The sequence below is a fragment of the Capsicum annuum genome, chromosome 5, assembly GCF_002878395.1.
Source record: "Capsicum annuum cultivar UCD-10X-F1 chromosome 5, UCD10Xv1.1, whole genome shotgun sequence".
Lineage (NCBI taxonomy): Eukaryota > Viridiplantae > Streptophyta > Magnoliopsida > Solanales > Solanaceae > Capsicum > Capsicum annuum.
The window spans coordinates 209,014,953-209,035,975 of NC_061115.1; the positions used below are offsets into that span (position 1 = coordinate 209,014,953).

The 21,023-nt window shown below is 31.3% G+C and overlaps 1 protein-coding gene across 1 annotated transcript in view; it reads right to left on the reverse strand.

Moving 5' to 3' along the window:
• Window positions 1-1,534, reverse strand: part of LOC107871155 (transcription factor MYB1) — a 6,101-nt gene extending 4,567 nt beyond the window's left edge. The window contains exon 1 of the mRNA XM_016717972.2: window positions 1,077-1,534. Within this exon, the coding sequence (XP_016573458.1) occupies window positions 1,077-1,500 (424 nt within the window). The 5' untranslated portion in view covers window positions 1,501-1,534. The remainder of the gene's footprint in view (window positions 1-1,076) is intronic.
• Window positions 1,535-21,023: the final 19,489 nt, after the last annotated feature.

The following is a 21,023-nucleotide window of genomic DNA, read 5'->3' on the forward strand; positions in this document are numbered from 1 at the left end:
TAACACCGGATAAAAACATTCCATTAGAGTAGCTATTTGTAGGAATAAGAGAAATTCCGTAATAGCCCGTTGTATACATTCAATACATTCAATGTACTCTACTGGATAGTCGAATACATATAGTTGACATGGTAAATAAGAAACTGAAAGATTTTGCTGATTTCATTTGGAAATTTACTCCGAAAAATTAATCATAGATTCTTCTTTCCATCGGAATATAGGACCGTTATCCTCGTTACAAACTTGTAGAAGAGAGAAAATATAACCAAGGTATATCTTTTTTATCAGAGGTTGAATCAATCAATACAAGAAAAATTAGGCAAAAAATTGGGTTATTCACATTTCATTTGATGGTCAGAGGCGAATTGATAGTTAGCAGTGGGAATTCTAAAGATTCCCCGAGGAAAAAATAGAGATGTCTCCTACATTACCATAATATGTGGAAATATCGACGTAATTTCATAGAGTCATTCAGTCTAAATGCTACATGAAGAACATAAGCAAAATGACAGAACAAAAAGACCCAGGATAGAAGATCATAACATGAGTGGTTCGGTAAATTTGGATTCATATATATATCCACCTTTCAGTAAAAATCAAACTTCCATCGAAGAGAAGCAAATGGAAAGATTTCATAAAAATTCTTGTAGAATGTTTCAATTGGAAAACTTACTGAGTAGGCGATTGGCCATGAAAACAAAGTTGGAGTTGTGTTTGGCCATAAATATATATTGGAGTTGTTTTTGAATTTATGTGACTAAAATTGGAGTGAAAAAAATACATTTTCACTCTGGAAGTTTCCGAATTTTATGGCCAAACACATTTTCCGGAATTCAACTCGGGAAAAAAAGCAAATATTTTTATGGCCAAAACGGAAAGTAAGTCAATGCAACAGAGTGAGTATTCAATAACAAAAAGCATAAAAATAAGCAAAATCCAATATAAGCATCAAGAAACTCACTTTACTAACAAACAACGCGCCATAAAATGCATAGAACAAAAAAAAAAAAAATCAAAAAGTAAAGGTAAAACAACAGCATATAATGTATCTATGGCACAAAGGGCGACGGTTTTACCAGTAAAAGGCTTGCGTTTAAGCAGAGGATCAAGCTGATTACACCAACGAAGTCGGCACGATTTCCCAGAACGACCTGGAATTCCTTGTGCTATCATACTCCAATTCCTTGCACCAAACTTATTTATGAGTTCCATCAATACTAAGTCTTCTTCCCTTGACCACGGCTCCTTCACTCTTCCACTACTCACTCTGTTACCTCTTCCGCTCTCCGACATCTCAACATCACCGCCGTCGTCAACGAAATCATCTCCTCCGTTGCCGCCGTTTAACACCGCATCACCGCCGTCGACTGAGGCATTTCCACCGTTGCCTTCGCCTCCGCCGCCGTGTAACACCGCATCGCCGCCTTCGAATGAGACATTTTCGACGGCGGCGGTGACAGCGACAGCGGAGAAATTGCTCTTTTCAGCGTTTTCGTTCATTGATGTGCTGTGACTATCAGGCGGTTTGTATTGACAACAGTGCCTTTTTAACTGAAAAAAGTAGTTGTGTTAAATGACGGTTTTCTAAACTTCTTTATTTTAAATGACTACCAAGTCCTCTTTCTAGTGGGACCACTCCTAACCTCAACAAAGTAATATTCTAACACCTCTAACTCTTAATAAAATATTTCAATTAAATACTATTCAAATTTTGAAGAAATTGATTATGTATTTTTATTTGTACATTAAATAATTAATTTAACCACATAAAATATGTCATCTTCTTAATTATATGTAGTAATTTGAAATAGAAAATGCTTTAGGTTTTATGATTTACTGAAGCGAATATGTTTAATTAATTAAATTGATGGATTTTATGTTATTAACTTAACAATCTAATAAATGACCGAAAACACAAAACAAAAAATTGAAACTAAAACGTATATAATTGAAACACTTTATTAGACGTTGTTGTGTTCAAAATATGAAAAATTGTTCTCTTAAATGACTGATTTTAAATGACTAACATGTCCTCTTTCTATTTTGGATGTATTTCATGATTACGACGTTGTGTTTTAGTCGTTTTTGGTCTAATGTTTCTCTATCATCAGGGGTATAATTGTAACATCATAAAATGGGACTTTTGAACAACCTTTGTAACCACCTCAATTTTTATTTTTTCTATAGTCCTTTTGTCATTGCTACATTTCAATTTTAATCATTATAATCTGATGAATACGTATGTTTAATATTTAATATTTGATTAAATATTAATGATAGTGATTGTCAGTAGTGATTAGTGGATGTGATGGTGGTTAATGATGATTATTGTAAATAATGGCTAATGTGGTGACAACTAACTTTATTAATTGGCAATGGTGGTGGTTGTATTTGGATTGAAAATGCTGATTGCGGGTGGATAGGTCGGGAGTGATTGATCGTCGTGGTAGTTATGGCTGAGGTGGTGGTTGTGGGTGATAGGTGAAAGCACATGGAGTAGTGGCGAATTGTCAATTATTAAGATCCGAACTTGAAAGCAAACACACGTAACGACTGAAATATAAATAATTAAGATTAACACATTCATTAAGTGTAAATAAATGAAGCATATCATTAAGAGGTCTATTCAAGAATAATTTTACCAAGTTTGTCGTTCACCAATTTCATTTATTGACAACTATCCTCATTTCCCACCATTATCAACTATTGTACTATCATTGCCCATCATTATCAACTACTCATTGCCACCATCGTCCACCATTATCAACTATCATCACTCACAACCACTTCTACGAGTCGTCACTAGGCTTGCTTATCGGGTAAATAACTATATTTAACAATTTGACTTATTAGTTATCAACTTTTAAATATACTAATCTACTAGACAATTGATCTTTTATTAATTGGTTAAATATCCCATTAGCAATCATCGAACGATTGTCAATTGAGTATCATCTAAATCTAAAAGACAATAACTTCTAAAATTACAAGACATAAAACAGTTTCCATCGACATAATTAAAAGGATGATTTATTACTTTTCTCCCGATCCAACCATCTTATTTTCTAAGTATAAAGTTTCAAACTATTCACAATATTCCAACAACTCAATCTATAAGTATAAAGTTTCAAACTATTCACAATATTCCAACAACTCAATCTATCAAGATGAACTAGTGGTTGATAACTATATTTTGTCAATCATCGATGTCATTCATCACCATCATTAGTTATTACTGTCATCAATCACAACTATTAACTATCACCATCATCAACTTCTATTGTCAGTCATTATCACCACTAGCTATTATCCGCATCAGTATCATTAGTTAACATCATCCTCAATCGACATTCACAACTATTCTGCTAGTCATCACCAGGCATCAACCGTTGTGTAATTTAAAAACAAAATATTGTTATCATATTAGTTTAATTTATTATGTTGTTGGATTTTTATGTATTAATTTTTAAACAAAAATAAATTCTATACATTCAAATGTTTAAAAAACAAACTGTCTAATTACTAAATATTCAAATCTTAATACAATATCTTAATATTCAAATGTGTATTCAGATTTAGATATTTAAATCTTAATACACATGATCTTAATATTCAAATTTATATTCACATTTAGATTTTTAATCTTAACAAAAACAAATAAGGCCTAATATACTATTTTCTCCTTTCTTTTTTCTTTTTCTTCATGAAAATTTTCTTGTTTCATAATCGTCCCTGGACATTAAATTCCTAAATCCAGTCATAACCAATTGGTCAACCACAAATCTGTACTCATGTTTGGATGCTGAAATTTGGTGATGGCAAATTGTATCATTGTTTACCCAACGATAGACTTATTTAAGTGGACTTGGTCTAAGTTTGGATGTCAACAATGTTTTATGTGGACTTCTGCTACACTTTGTATTTAATTTTTTTAATTACATCGGATGAATAAGACAAGTGAATGTTACGTTGCTGATGGGATTGGGTAGTTTAAAATTTAGCTGCATCCAATGTATTCATCAAATTAATATTTTTATCATGATTTAGTAATTAAATTAAATAAAATACACATTAATTAATTATGATTAAGTAACGTGAACTCTAAATTCAACACATCGCATACATGTATTGACTTGGTGTATACACCGAGCGCATGTAAGTTTTACCCGATTGGACACTTCACTTGAACGGTGAGAGACGAAGAATTCACTAAAGAGTCATTTGGTAGGAGGAATAAGAAATAACTAATCTCGAGATTAATTTTAAGATGAGTTTATCTCATGTTTGATTGGAACAAAATCCCTGAAATGACTCATCCCGGGATAGTAATATTAGTTTTATCCCTTCTTGATGGGATAACTAATCTCGACATAGCTAGTATTGGAATAATTAATTTCGTGATAGCTTGTTTCTAACCAAACGAGGCCTAAATGAGTTGGCCCTTGATCCCATTATTTTTAGCTTGATTGATGAGCGGAAACTATTTTATGAGATAATAACACACTTCATATTATACATTGTTCTACACTTGCAAAGGGCTAAATAATGCATTTGCATATTCAACAATTTAAGAATAGGTGCCTTTTCTTCCCTAGGGGAGAATGTACATCAACTCAACCTAATGCTTTGATGCCAAAAGAGAAAATAAATGCCCAAAATGCATTTTTTTTTTTTTATATATAAGATGATTGGAAATCTACTGTTTATTGTAAATTATACATGCTAATATAAAACGTAAAATATATATGTACACTATCTAATTATATATATATATATATATAGTGCTAAAGCATTGTACAATAATGGTGTTGTAATGGATCCTATTTACTATAGAAGAAAGAGATGATTTCTAGTAGTGAAGCAAAAGATAAAACAGAAAAGGGAGGTTCCAGATTGCTACTAGTTCTTCCATGCCCCTACTATGTTGCCGTTGCTTTCCTTTTATATCTCAAGTCATAGTGTGGTTTCAATCTGACTCTCATTCACAATTTGGCGGGTATAGGCCCAAATTGATATGCATGCTCCTCCAAGCCCAATTCTTGAGTAGAGTTCGCTGCTGATTTTAATGGTGTTTATTGGTGGAGATAATTAACGTCAAAGCTTCGGGCTGTGATGAATGAAAAGGTGGTTATATCGGTCTCCAATGTATAATCTTTACTCAGTATATACTCGTATACACTGAATATATGATAATGATATACATTATATGCAATAAGGATGGGGAAAACTAAGTGTATAATAAGTGTATTTTGTGAGTGATGATTTTGTGGAGATAAAAAGGAGAGTAGAAATTGTGGGTTAAGGTGGTAAACTACATAAGGAAGGGATTGAGAAAAATGGCGAAGGTTAGAGAAAAGGTGAAGTTGTGGTGAATTATATATATCACTAAAAAAAAAAAAAAAAAAACAGGTTTTAGCTATGAATTTCGTAGCTAATTTTAGAATTGCACTAACATTTCATTTACTTTTTGGCCGAACGACTAAATTGATATTCACTTAGTGTTTATATCAACGATCAAGTTAATGGCGAGAAGATATGAAAGCAGGTAAAATAAAACCTTACTGAAAATTCTTGTTCAACCAAAAGGCGTTAAGAAAAATGTTCTCCCAATTTCTATAGAAAAATTAAACACTTTTCTTTCAAGGTACTTTGTTGAAAATATTTTTGAAAGTATTGAAGAAGTTTTGGGTAAAACCAATATTAATGTTCTAACGTGCTTAACACCTTTTAAATATTGAATACGTGATGTATACCTTCAAGATCTACCTATTTAATTTTATTTTACAAGTATATATCATCAAGATATACCTAGATAAAGCAGGAAATTGCAAGCACTCCGTGAACAAGTCCAATAATAATAAGGACAAGTTGGTTTTAATATAGTTTGCTTTCTCTCTACCAGTATACAGTAGAGACATCCCTCCGCGGTCGTCCGCAGAACCACCACCCCTGCAAGCACCACCTGACCCCCTGAATCACCATACCAACAGACCAACATGGACGAAGACCAACCCGAAAGAGCCACATTCAAAGAGGCCCTACTGAACAAAGAGGCAGATCTGAACAAGGACTACTCCCTCTGAGAAGGAAGGCTGATAACTGAATTTGATTCGGATCCAGACACAATAATTCTCACTAATGAAGAGAAGAATGGGATCTATCAACCCTGAAGACACTCTATAATACTCAAGTATTTGGGAAAAAGTTAGCTCACCAATACCTAAAAAACAAACTACAAGATTTATGAAAACCGACATAGCCTTTTATACTTATTGATTTAGGGCATGACTACTATACGGCCAAATTCGAACTTTTGGAAAATTTTCTAAAAGTCCTCCATAGAGGGCCATAGTTTGTAATTGGAGGGGAGGGGGGGTTCCTATCAGTGAAAAAATAGGAACCCAATTTTGGCCGTGAAAAGGCTATCCTCACTCACACAACAATTTGGGTAAGGCTTCCTCAACTTACCACACAATTCTATGACAGATCAATCTTGGAAAGTGTACGAGCAAAACTAGGACAACTCCTAAAGATTGAAACATATAACTCTTCTACTCTGAGAGGTAGATATGCGCGGATATGCATTCAAGTCCCAACTGAAATCCCAGTCAAGACAAAGGTTACTTGGTACCGATACCCAAAAGGTGGTGTATGAAAAGGATGGTGTTATCTGTATTGCTTGCGGAAGAATCGAACATATTTTCAAAAACTGCAACTATTCATGAACTAACCAATCCCAAAAAGACACCCCATCGACATCTTCAGCAATGCCCAAAAGCCAGCTAGTATATTTTCCCAAAAAGAAGCACACAAACAAAGCTAGCAGAGCAGATGCCAATAGAGAATAGCCACCACATAACTTCCCCCAACAGGTAAGAGTCCATGATGGGGCACCAGGTATGTATCCGAAACTTTCACCTCCTCACTCTATTAATAAACACCGAAATATCATAAATAGTAACACCGATATTAAGAAAAATAGAAAAATTGATAACCTTCACAATGGTAATTTGGGACCCATAAATAGTGCCAAAATAATGGGGCCCACTATTCCCCACATAAATAATCAGCAACTAGCCGACAACCACACTGCTAAAGCTGAACCAAAATTCCTTGCTAATAAATATTTCATTAAAGACACCATTAACCAGAGTGGCCTGAATGAGGGTCGTACTCTCTCATCCCTCCTGAGAGAACCTATGAAGATCTCCATCTCAATCTCTCTGAAATAGAGTAACTCCTCCATACCAAGGATTAATCATGACACTCGAGCTAGTGATATGACTCAAGGAGTCAAATCAATTAACTCATCTTCAGTAAATCCTCTTTTAATAAACTCACTATAGCCGAAAACCTCTCATGAAGGCAAAACATGGACAACCAACAACACTCTTCGACCATACGAACCCAAACGCTATAGCCTATTTACCTCACCACCGCACCAACAGCCATCCGACATCATGGATGGAAGGGACCCTAGAAGGAAAGTGGCTCCAGCTCTGACTAACAGTTGGAAACCAACCGATTATCATTCTAATTCAAGATACGGCGTACCTAGCTCAAGTCGCACAAGAGATTGTCGACCAAGCGCTGGAGAACCTTGGCCACAGATATGGCAATAAGCCCCCATCTCCACCTAAACACTGGGATACCAACACTTGAGTTCCATGAAAGAGCTCAGCCCCTTGATAAGATAAAGTTATCAGAGTTTATCGGTTTTCCCGACCACACCGTACCTCCAAAGATACCAATCCCCATTATTTATTTAATGCCCATCACCGTCGATTCAGTCAATGATGGAACAGGTACAAGGAGTAGGATACCAAGGTGTAGAAAGTCTAACTTTGCTAGAATTCCTTCGTCAGAGCAATCTAGAAATGGAATCTGTCCTAAACAACCTTGGAGATCCAACTCAAAAATGGAATCTGTCCTAAACAACCTTGGAGATCCAACTCTAAAAATATTTTTGCTCGAAAGGACAATTCACTAAAGCTTTGAAGAACCTTTCAGCTCAGATATTATAGCGTACTCACAGGAGAAAATGAATATTTTCTCACCGATGGTGAGGTGCGATAAATACAATGCTAGCGGCGTTGATTCCCAGCCCATAAGTAGCACTAAGGACAGCTACGCCAAAAGGGAAAGAAAAAAACCCAATGATTCACCCAACCAACAACCCAACCATGATGAACTTCATTATATGGAACACAAGGAGAGCGAACGGTGCTAGTATCCGCCGGCAATGTCAAGCCATGATCAAATTTCATAGGCCGACCATGTTAGTCCTTCTGGAAACCAAGATAAAGAAGTATAAAGCTCTTAGTGATGCCTTAGGTTTTGATACCCACATCCAAGCCAGTGACATTGGTTTTTATGGGTGCACCGTTATTATGTGGAAAGAGAATATTCTCTATCTTGATAATTTCTCTGCTTCTATCCAGGGTATCCATGTCATGTTTAAGGTAAAACTTGACTACAACCCTTGATTTTTTTATCATGTGCACACTCAGCTTTGGGAGGAACTCTGTAAAGAATAGCTCATGGGAGAAGACTTCAATGAAATCCTAGAGGCCAAAGATAAGTTAGGTAGAGCCCCTATCAACTTAAATAGGGCTAACTCCTTTAGACATTGCCTTAACTAGTGTAATATGATTAATTTAGGTTCTAAGGGTAACAAATAAGATTGGACCAATAAAAGACATAGAATAGAAGACAACTCATCTTTGAAAGACTTGATAGGTGCTTGGCAAATAACCCCTAGATAATTTACTAACCAGAGGCGACTGCCACCCATCTACTAAGGACAAAATTCGGTCACTCCCCATGCTCATCAATATTACTAGTAATAGATACCACAATCACAATAAGCCCTTTAGATTTAAACCTATGTGGTGCAACCACTATTTCTTCAAAATCTGGTGAACTTTTGCTTTAGTAATGACCATAGCCTCGCACTACAATTGAAACATCTTGAAAAGAGGCTTCTTACTGGAACTCTACTGTCTTTGGCAATATTTTTCATAAATTTAAGAGATTTTTAGCTAGACTTGATGGTGTCCAAAAATCCTATAACTACTATCATAGCAGCTTTCTCCAGAACCTAAAAAAGACCTGCGTCGTAAATATAACTCTCGCCTTCTTTGTAAAGAGGATTTTGGAAAATAAAATTCAAAATTACTTGGCTTAGAGAGGGAAATTCAAACACCAAATTCTTTCATGCATCTACCCTCAATAGAAGAAGAATGAATAGAATTTTTTTCCCCAATTGACAAAATAGGGAATCCCATAAAGGGTAATAAAAAAATCATCAATCACATCTTCCATTTCTTCACTATCCTGTACACTTCTGATCACATCAGCTTCAACTGGACCAAGCCCCCCTGCCCCACATGGACCAGGCCCACATCTTATCGGATGAAGCTAAAAGAATGTTAGCCAACCCTCTTAGAGACAGTGAAATCTTTACAGCTTTGAAATTCTTTCACTTTCTAAAGGCATAAGGGACAGATGGCCTGCATCCCCCTTTTTTTAAGAAATATTGGGATACTGTGGGGGAGGGGGGGAACCAAGTTATTTTGGCATAAAAAAAATAAGTTATTTTGTCATAAAGTTTTCAGGGAGGGCAAAATCCTCAAAGAGTCCAACGCAACCTTTCTATGTCTCATCCCTAAATGCACCAATGCCTCCTCAATTAGGAATTATAGACTCATTGGTTTATCCAATTTCTCCTACAAGATCATCACCAAAATCATTGTCAATAGAATCAAGCCTCACCTTGACACTATTATTAGTTTCACTCAAGCTAGATTTTCAGCCAATAAGAAAGCTGCAGACTATGTCATTATTGTGCAAGAGTATATAACTCATTTCAGAAAAATAAAAGGGAAGAGAGCCAACATGATTCTCAAAATAGACCTAGAAAAAGCTTTTGACAGAATAGAATGGTCCTTCATCCATGATTTCCTTCTCTACTTCAACTTTTCTAATAAACTTATCCACCTCATTATGTCTTGTGTAACCAGCTTCTCCATATCCATCCTAATCAATGGAAAGCCTTCCCAATTCTTTGAACCTACCAGAGGTATAAGACAACAAGCTCCTCTTATCTCTTCATACTCTGCATGAAAAGGCTCTCCAGAAGCATCAATGAGGCAGTCACCTAAAAGCTCTGGAATCCTGTCACCATCACCCAAAATGGACCCAGAATCTCTCACCTCTTCTTTGCTGATGACCTAACTCTTTTTGCTCAAGCTGACCCAAAAAATTGCAGTACCATCATCTCAGTACTTAATGAGTTTAATAACCTCCCAGATTAAAAAATCAACTATGCTAAATCCAAGGTGATCTTTCTAAAAATAGTAGAGATTCCAATGTCATGGAATGCTCCAGCATCCTTAATATAAGGAAAAGTGAGACTTTTGGCAAATACCTTAGCTTTTGCATTCTCAACCAAAGACCCACTCATGCTGACTTCTAATATATCTCTGACAATATGGAAAACAAGTTGGTCGGATGAAAACCCGCATGTTTAATATGACTGGCAGATGTGTGCTAGCCAAGTCCACCTTGAGCAACATTCCTTCTCATGTTATGTGAGTAGTTCTTAAGCTTGCCACAGAAAACCATTGAGGGTATTAACAAGACCCGGAGGGACTTTGTGTGGGGAACCACAACCAACAAGAAAAAAGTTCATCTTATTAGTTGGAATAACATAACAAAAAGTAAGACTAAAGGTGGTCTTGGCCTCCACAAAGCTGAGCATAGAAACAAGGCTCTTCATGCCAGCTTGGCTTGGAGATTGTTTAGGAACCCTAATAACCTTTGTATCAAAGTTCTTACTACCACTACAGGAGCATGGCCCGTGTCAGCACGGGCCCAACATTAAGATATTTTAACTATGTACGATGTGTTAGATTGATGTCAATTTCAATTATCAATTATAAAACATGAATACACAAAATATATTAACTACTTGATAGTATTTTTCAAGGAGACAAATTATGTCACAAGATAATTATGCATAACTTATTCATATAAATAACAAAATTCGATGCATTTTAAAATTTAGATCTTTAATCACGTGACTGAGATTTGGTATATTAAGTATAAACTATGAGATTAAAATTGATACATAAGACCTGAGGCTTGTTGTATAAAATAGAGAATAATTGCTGAAAAAGATAAAGGGTTATCTAGTCATTGCATATTACATCACATGTGGATTGCAATTAATAATCCAAAATTGCATTGTATTTCGCTACTAAGCCGACATAAACATCATTTGCTTTCATTTTTCCTTTTCTTTTATTTGTCAACTTGTTCATTGAAGTTAAATTAAATTAATATTTTAAATTTAAAGTTTAAGTGTTTTAAAAATTATATAAAAAAAAACTATAAGTTACCATCTATCATATTAATTTAAGTTATTTGACTTTAAGAACACGATAAAACATACTTCTATAAATGTTTTATCGAACTCTGCTTTTATATATGTTCCTTCCATTGAAACGTAGGAGTCGTTTGTTAGAGTATATAAAAATAATTTTGAATAGAATGTATTAGTAATGTTTGCATTAATAATGCTTGTATTAGTAATATTGATATTATTTATGCTAACATTATTTCTTAAACACTGTTTGATGTGTTGTATTATAGCTTGCCTTTTCAATCTTGATATATTTAAACAAAAAATTTTAAAAAAAGTTGTATATACATTCTAAGATTCATCCGGGATCTAGCACGGGTTTAATATATGTTATTTTTTGTCTCAATTTATGTTACACAAATAGAATTTAGATAATCAATCATATTTTTAATATGTATTTAGATAATTTAATATGTTAACTATTGTAATTTATAATAATTTTGTATGTAATTTTCAAATAATATACATTACTTTTCTTGTCCAAACTTTTGTGCATTAATAGTCAATTATATTTTTGAAATAATTTAAGTTCTTAATTTTTGTGATTTATAATACTTTTCTTCTATTCCAATTTAAGTGAAACTAATATAATTTCGAGAGTCAACCAAATATTTTATATCTCTCAAAAAATTTTAAGTTGTTAATTATTGCGAATTATAGTGTTTTTACATATTTTTTGAAATATATAACAGATTAAATTATTTTTAGATATTTTAAGTTGTTAACTATTGTAATTTATATACTTTTTATGTAATTTTTGAATAATATATGTTACTTTCCTTGTCGAGAGTTTTATGTCGTCAATAGCCAATTATATTTTTTAAATGATTTAAATTTTTAAGTATTGTGATTTATAATAATTTTAATTTTAATTTAAATGACACAATGCTTAGATGGCCATAATAATTAATTAGGGGTGATATAATAAAATCGCTATTCAAGGAGTGAAACATAAACGTCTTAAATGACTTACAATAACTAATTAGAAGTAGCATAGCAAAATTACTATAAAAATACTCGTGAAAAAAATTTAAGTGGACCATATATAAGACGTTAAGTTAATTTAAAATATCAAGAATTAATTTATCATTTTTATATCTATTTTACCTTATTTATTAAATATTATTAATTTTTTAACACTTAAATGACTTATAATAATTAATTAGGGTTGATATTTAGTAAAACTTTGGTTGAAGCAGCTGAATTAGACATGTCATAAATGTCTATTTTATTTTTTTTAATGAAATATTATTAATTATTTCATACATAAATGACTATAATAATTAATTAAGGATGATATACTAAAATCACGATTGAAGCAGTTGAAGCAGATATGTCATAAATATTTATTTTATACTTTTAAGTAAATATTATTAATTTTTAATAAATAAATGACTTATAGTAATTAATTAGGGATGATATAGTAAAAGCACGGATTGAATATTATTAATTTTTAATATATAAATGACATATAATAATTAATTAGAGGTAATATAGTCAAATTACAATTGAAGCAGACATATCATAAATGTCTATTTTATTTTTGGGAGAATACTCATAAAAATACCTGAAATTTGATCGGATTACCAGTTGAGCATACTGAACTTTGCGGGGGTCCTATTACATCCCCAGACATTTTTTTCGTATTTTAATTGCATATATCTGCCCACTTAGACCATTGCATGTAAGTCACGCGCATTGAGCGCGTGAAAGTGTTAAAAAATGTTATGAACTTTTTTTTCCCAAACAACCCCTCAATTTTCTAATTTTTAAAAGTTTTATATTTTTTATTTATTTTTTCATTCTTTCTTTTCTCTCTTCTTTATTCTCTCTTCTTTCGTTCTTCTCTTCAACAATGGAGTCTTCAACAATGGTTGCTCCATTGTTGAATTAAAATTGAATACAATTTCATCACGCACATACACGCCCAAATGGGTCCTCTTCAACACACCCAATTTAATTACTTCAATTTGATTCAATTTCAACACACACATACACCAAATGGGTCATCTTCAATTCCATCAAGATGACAAAATCTAACCCACCATTGTCACTACCAACCAACCACCATTACCACCGGCAACCACCACCATCTCAGCCACCAGCTAAAGGGAAAAATAAAAAAGAAAATCCTCCAAGAGAGGGGGAAAAATTGGCCATCGAAACTGGAAACAAACATTCTTGAAGCATCTGCTAGCTAGCTAGCTAGCTAGCTCTTAAGTATTGTGTAATGTCATGGTCCTGCAATTAGCAGATTCTGCAATATTTTGAAGAAAATTTTTTATTTGAATAAGATTATTGAAGAAAGTTTTCAATTTGAATTTGAAATTTGGGAAAAAAAATCTTAAAAAAAATAGTATGAACTAAATAAATTTGGAGTCGTAATAATTTGTTGGCAAGGCAAAATAGGACATTTCAAGATTGATCGAAGAACCTTTGATAGAACAAGATTTTGGTAAAAAAGGATGAAAAGTGATAAGAATGGACTTGGAATTTGAAATTGAATCAATGAAATCATTTGAAATTTGATTTGTAGGAGGAATTTGAGTTGTGAAATCTTTAATATGGTTGTAATAGTGAAAAAAAGTTGAAAAGTGATAAAATAAAGAAAAAAGAGCGTGTGTACTACACTTCTGACCGTCAAAACTGGGTATAACATTTCGGGAGGGAATTAATTCCACTTTAAAAAAGTTCGGGGGGAATTAATTCCACTTAAAAAAGTCTAGGTGGGTAATCGAACCCCCACAAAGTTTAATATGCTCAACTGGTAATCCGGTCAAACTTCAGGTATTTTTGTGAGTATTCTTCCTTTATTTTTTAATTAAATATTATTATTTTATATATATATAAATAACTTATAATAATTAATTTAGGATAATATAGTAAAATTACGAAGCAAGCAACCTGTTGAAGGAGACATGTCGAAATCACTGTTTTTATATAATAGAAAAGTATCAGAAGGGAGGCATTAATAGTAACAACAAAAAATTGTCTCCAAGATATGGAAGAATATCCAACAAGGTTGGAATGAGTGTACCAAACGATTAGCCTGGTCCATCCTCAAGGGGAACAAAGTAAATTTTGATTCCTGGATCCCCCATACTGACTTTATTAGAAACTAATTCATAGAACCCTAAACCTTGAGGAGAAAGATCTAAAAGTTTGTCAAGTGACCTCCAATGGCCTTTGGGACCTGACTAAAATCTCCTTTACCATGCCACAAAGCATAACTCAAATCATTCTTAGCATTGCCCACCTTTCCTTAGTGATAGAGACAACCATCTGTATTGGAAGCTTGCCAAAGATGCGCGATTCACAACTGCTATCATCTACAAAGCCATCGCATACCCCCAAGCTGAGTCAATACTAAGGCGCCCTTCATTTTCACTGACATCTGGAAGGCAAGTACTCCTAACAAAATAAAAACTTTTCTTTGGCTTCTCATCCATGACAGGCTGCCAACCAACAACCACCTCAACAAGATTGGCCTCAACATAAGCCCAACTTGCCAATTTTGTAATTCAAACTAGGAAACCACCACACACTTTTTTTTCAGTGTCCTAATGCAGTTGGTTTCTGGCAAAGAATCATCACCCACGCTGGGAACATCACCTTGCCAAATATGCAAGAATTTAATCACTTTAAGTATGAATCATCGCCTCTTTAATAAGGTTACCACTTGGGGTGTTCTTATCTCACAATGTCTCTGGGCCATATGGCTAACCAGAAAGAACAAACTTTTCAATCAAAAAAAAAAAACTATCAATTTAGACACCCCAATCAATCATGTCCTGGAATACAACTTATATCTAGGGAAAGAGAAAAAGGAAGCTAATAAGAATTGTGTCAAATTGTATTTTAAATGGGACCCTCCTCGCACTGGTGCCTTTAAACTCAACACAAATGGTGTAATGGAGTGATAAGCAAGACTGGGCTAGGTGGAACTATTCGGGATCATGATGGGAATTGGGTAATGGGTTTTTATGAAGAACCCCATCTATCTCCTATCCAAGCTGAACTTTTAGCTCTTAAAAGGGGGCTAGCGATAGTTGCCTCTTACAATATTCATCCCGTTGAAATTGGCATAGAGGTAGTAGGAATAATTCACATGCTCAATAATGATAACAACCACTATCACAATGTTTTGCACGAATGCAGGTCATTGATAAAGTAACTCCAGGCTACTCCTCTTACCCACATTTTTAGGGAGCAAAACAAGGTAACAGACGCACTGGAAAAAATTGGACTTGCTACAACGAATTTTGAAACTACCCACATTTTGTCTACCCGTCCCCCTACAGTTGAAGCTCTAGTCCAGAAAGATAAGTTAGGGTCCTCTACTTTACGCTCAACTGATCTGAACTTTATTAACCTAGTATGCCGGGATGTGGCTACTAATAATTCGAATATACCCAATACGTCTATGCAAGGGAGTAGCTATATTGAACCCATTAACTTTTAACTATTAATATTAATATTACATCCAGTTAACCCAAAAAAAAAGTCCAACAATAATACTACTCCAAAAAATTATATGGTGAAAGAGGTGCACCACGCCATATTTGTAAGAGGCTATTCATTATTTGACACATGGCGTGGTGGACCGCACCCGTTTGTTGTCACTCTCTTCCACTCATATTTACCATCATTCTCTCAGTTCTATACTGGTCCCACCTTATTTTCTTAAATTTCCCCCATTTCATTGTATTATTAATTTCTCAAGTTTTCTTTAATTTACTTCCACCATTTTAAAATAATCTTCATTATTTTTGTGTGCACTTTCTTAAGAAAGTATTAGTTACATACTAAATTTCTCAAGTACTTCTCTTTTTTTCTTTTTCTTTTTTTAACTATATTGATATCTCTTCATATTTATGACTAAGGATAAAAATGAAAAAGTTGAGTAAATATGGGTGTGTTCGGTATGAAGGAAAATATTTTCTGAAAAATATTTTTCTATTTTCTCATGTTCGTTTGACTACAAAAATTGAAAAATATTTTTCTAGGAAAACAAGTTGCTTCAAACTAAGGAAAATGACTTTCTTTATCAAAGTACGAAAAATAAATTGTAATGTTCATACCACTATCAGAATTAACTCACCCCCACCCCAAGATAAAAAAATTCTTATCCACCCCCCTACCACCCCACCTCCATTTTCTTTTAAAAAGTTCAATTTTTTTCTTACCTCGCCCCTAACCACCCGCCCCCACCCCTGCCAATTTTTTATTTTTTAACAAAATTTTTTAGAGTTTTGTTTTTAAAATTATTTCAATACTTTTCTAGAAAATATTTTCTTGAAAACTCTATCTCTTGATTTTGTTAAATAACAGGTATTAAAGAATATCTATTTTTAGCAAGGACGATAACTAATTAAGAACGAGTAATTATGTATTGATTTTATTAAATAATAAATATTAAGAAATATCTATTTTAATAAGAATGACAACTAATTAAGAACGTAGAGGGAGTAACAAAACTAAAAATGAAGGGACGACAACTAAGTAATTTATATAATTACCTAAACCCTCATCACTTTGTATTTATTAGCCGTGACATATATAAATCAAGAAGTTAGTCTAGGTCAAAAGTGAACGTAGTAAATAAAGAGAAGTTATATTTTTTCTTACAACAAACAAGAAAAACTTAGTCTAGGTCAAAATTTACGTAATACTTTTCTATATTATAGAAGAGCTGGTTTCGACCAACTCTTTATTATTTATCATTTTATCCTTAATTGCTCTGTAATTTACTATATTACCCCTAATTAATTATTATAAATCATTTATATATTAGAATTAATAATATTTTTTATTATATTACACCTAATTAATTATTATAAGTCAGTTATATATTAGAATTAATAATATTTAATTAAAAATAGATATTTATGATGTTTGTTTCAATTGCTTTAACCGTGATTTTACTATATCATCCCTAATTAAATATTATAAGTCATTTATGTATTAAAAAATTAATAATATTTAATTAATAAAATAGATGATATGTCTGCCTATATTAACCCTAATTGTTCAGTGATTTATTATATTACCCCTAATTAACTATTATAAGTCATTTATATATTAAAATTAATTAATTATTAGAAGTCATTTATATATTAGACTTAATAATATTTAATTAAAAATGGATATTTATGACGTTTGTTTCAGCTGCTTTAACCGTGATTTTACTATATCATTCATAATTAATTATTATAAGTCATTTATGTATTAAAAATTAATAATATTTAATTAAAAAACTAGCTGCTTCGTCATTTACTATATTATCTCTGATTGCTCTGTGATTTACTATATTACCCCTAATTAATTATTATAAGTCATTTATATATTAGAATTAATACTATTTTTTATTATATTACCCCTAATTAATTATTATAAGTCATTAATATATCATAATTAATAATATTTTATTAAAAAAATAGATATTTATGACGTTTGTTCCAGCTGCTTTAACCGTGATTTTACTATATCATCCTTAATTAATTATTATAAGTCATTTATATATTAAAAATATTAATAATATTTAATTGAAAAAAATAGATGACATGTCTGCCTATGGTTTCGACCAACGCTTCATCAATTACTATATTACCCCTAATTGCTCCGTGAATTACTATATTACCCCTAATTAATAATTATAAGTCATTTATATATTAGAATTAATAATATTTTTTATTATGTTACTCCTAATTAATTATTATAATTCATTTTACTATATTACCTCTAATTGTTCTATGATTTACTATATTACCCCTAATTAATTATTATAAGTCATTTATATATTATAATTAATAATATTTTTTATTAGTCATTTATGTATTAAAAAATTCATATATTTAATTAAAATATTAATTTCGACATGGCTGCTTCAAGAGCTGCACCGTGATTTCACTATATCACCCCTAATTAATTACTATAAGTCATTTATGTATTAGAAAATTAATAGTATTTAATTAAAACAAAAAAAATATGCGTTTATGACATATTTGTTGCAGCTACTTCAACCATAATCATCTTTGAGAAGATGATCCAAGACTTTATTGTTAATTGAAGTATCTTTTCTTCCAGTTTTTGTATGAAATAATCCTATGAATATTAGTTCTACATCTTTTCTATATTTTGTAACAGATCTCAATCTTATCATCAAACAATTAAAATAACTCGACTACACGACACATCACACTTTCTTATCATGCGGAAAAAAACTATCTTATAAAACTTCACTTCTTAGCGAGTACCGTCAAATAGTTATTATTTAAAAAGTTATCGTTTTAGATCAATGTACATTTATGTTCGTATTTCATCAATATCAACTATTAGTGCTAAAAGATGTCTATAGTATTGGGCCCGTGCTGACACGGGCCATGCACCTCTAGTGAGGTGGTTTCGACCACCTCTTCATTTACTATATTACCCCCAATCATTTACTATATTACATCCTAATTGCTCCATAATTTATTATATTATCCTTAATTAATTATTACAAGTCATTTATTTTTAGAATTAATAATATTTTTTATTATATTACGCCTAATTAATTATTATAAGTCATTTATATATTAGAATTTATAATATTTAACTGAAAAATAGATATTTATAGCGTTTGTTTCAGCTATTTTAATTGTGATTTTACTATATCACCCTAATTAATTATTATAAGTCATTTATGTATTAAAAAATTAATAATATTTAATTCAAAAAAATAGATTACTATATTAAACTCTATCATTTACTATATTACCCCTAATTGCTCCATAATTTACTATATTATCCCTAATTAATTATTATAAGTCATTTATATATTAGAATTAATAATATTTTTTTATTATATTATTGTTAATTAATTATTATAAGTCAACCACCTCTTCATTTACTATATTACCCCTGTCATTTACTATATTACACCCTAATTGCTCCGTGATTTACTATATTATCCCTAATTAATTATTACAAGTCATTTATATAATTGATAATATTTTTTATTATGTTACCCCTAATTAATTATTATAAGTCATTTATATGTTAGAATTAATAATATTTAATTAAAAAAATAGATATTTATAACGTTTGTTTCATCTGTTTTAACGGTGATTTTACTATATCATCCCTAATTAATTATTATAAGTTATTTATGTATTAAAAAATTAATAATATTTAATTAAAAATAGATTACTATAATACCCCCTATCATTTACTATATAACCCCTAATTGCTCTGTGATTTACTATATTATCCCTAATTAATTATTATAAGTTATTTATATATTAGAATTAATAATATTTAATTAAAAACTAGATGACATGTCTGCCTATATTACCCCTAATTGCTTTTTAATTTACTATATTGCCCCTAATTAATTGTTATAAGTCATTTATATATTAGAATTAATAATATTTGTTTACTATATTACCCCTAGTTAATTATTATAAGTCATTTGGTTTCGACCACTACTTCGTCATTTACTATTTTACCACTAATTGCTCTATGATTTACTATATTACCCCTTATTAATTATTATAAGTCATTGATATATTAGAATTAATAATATATTTTTATTATATTACCCCTAATTAATTATTATAAGTCATTTATATATTAGAATTAATAATATTTAATTAAAAAATAGATATTTATGGCGTTTGTTTCAGCTGCTTTAACCGTGGTTTTACTATATCATCCCTAATTAATTATTATAAGTCATTTATTTATTAAAAAATTAATAATATTTAATTAAAAATAGATATCATGTCTGCCTATATTACCCCTAATTGCTCCATGATTTACTATATTATCCTTAATTATTTATTATAATGGATATTTATGACATTTGTTTCAGCTACTTTAATCGTGATTTTATTATATCATCCCTAATTAATTATTATAAGTCATTTATTTATTAAAAAATTAATAATATTTATTTAAAAAATGATGATATGTCTACCTATATTACCCCTAATTGCTTTGTGATTGACTATATTACCCCTAATTAATTATTATAAGTCATCTATATATTAGAATTAATAATATTTTTTTACTATATTACCCCTAATTAATTATTATAAGTCATTTATATATTAGAATTAATAATATTTAATTAAATCAGTGTAAATTTATGTTTATATCTCATCAATATCGAATTTTAGTGCTAAAAAATATTTATAGTGTTGGGCCCGTGTTGACACGGGCTATGCACCTCTAGTGATATTTAATAAAATCAAGATATAATTATTCATTTGTTTCCACCTTTTGTTCATAGTCATAACTATGAAGAGATTAATATAGCACAAAAAAACTTGAGAAATTTAATATGTAATTAATATTTTATAAGAGAATAAAAATAAAAATAACGACGCTATTTAGAAATGGAGAGTAAATTAAAGCAAACTTGAGAAATTAATAAAACAATAAAGTAGAAAAAAAATCAAGAAAATGAGGTGGGATCAAGATGAAAGAGAGAAAATAATGCTAAATATGAATAAAAGAGAGTAGTAGCAAATGGTCAGGGTCCACCATGCCATGTGTAAAATATGGATAGCCTCTTACAAATATAGCGTCGTGCACCTCTCCCACCATAATTTTT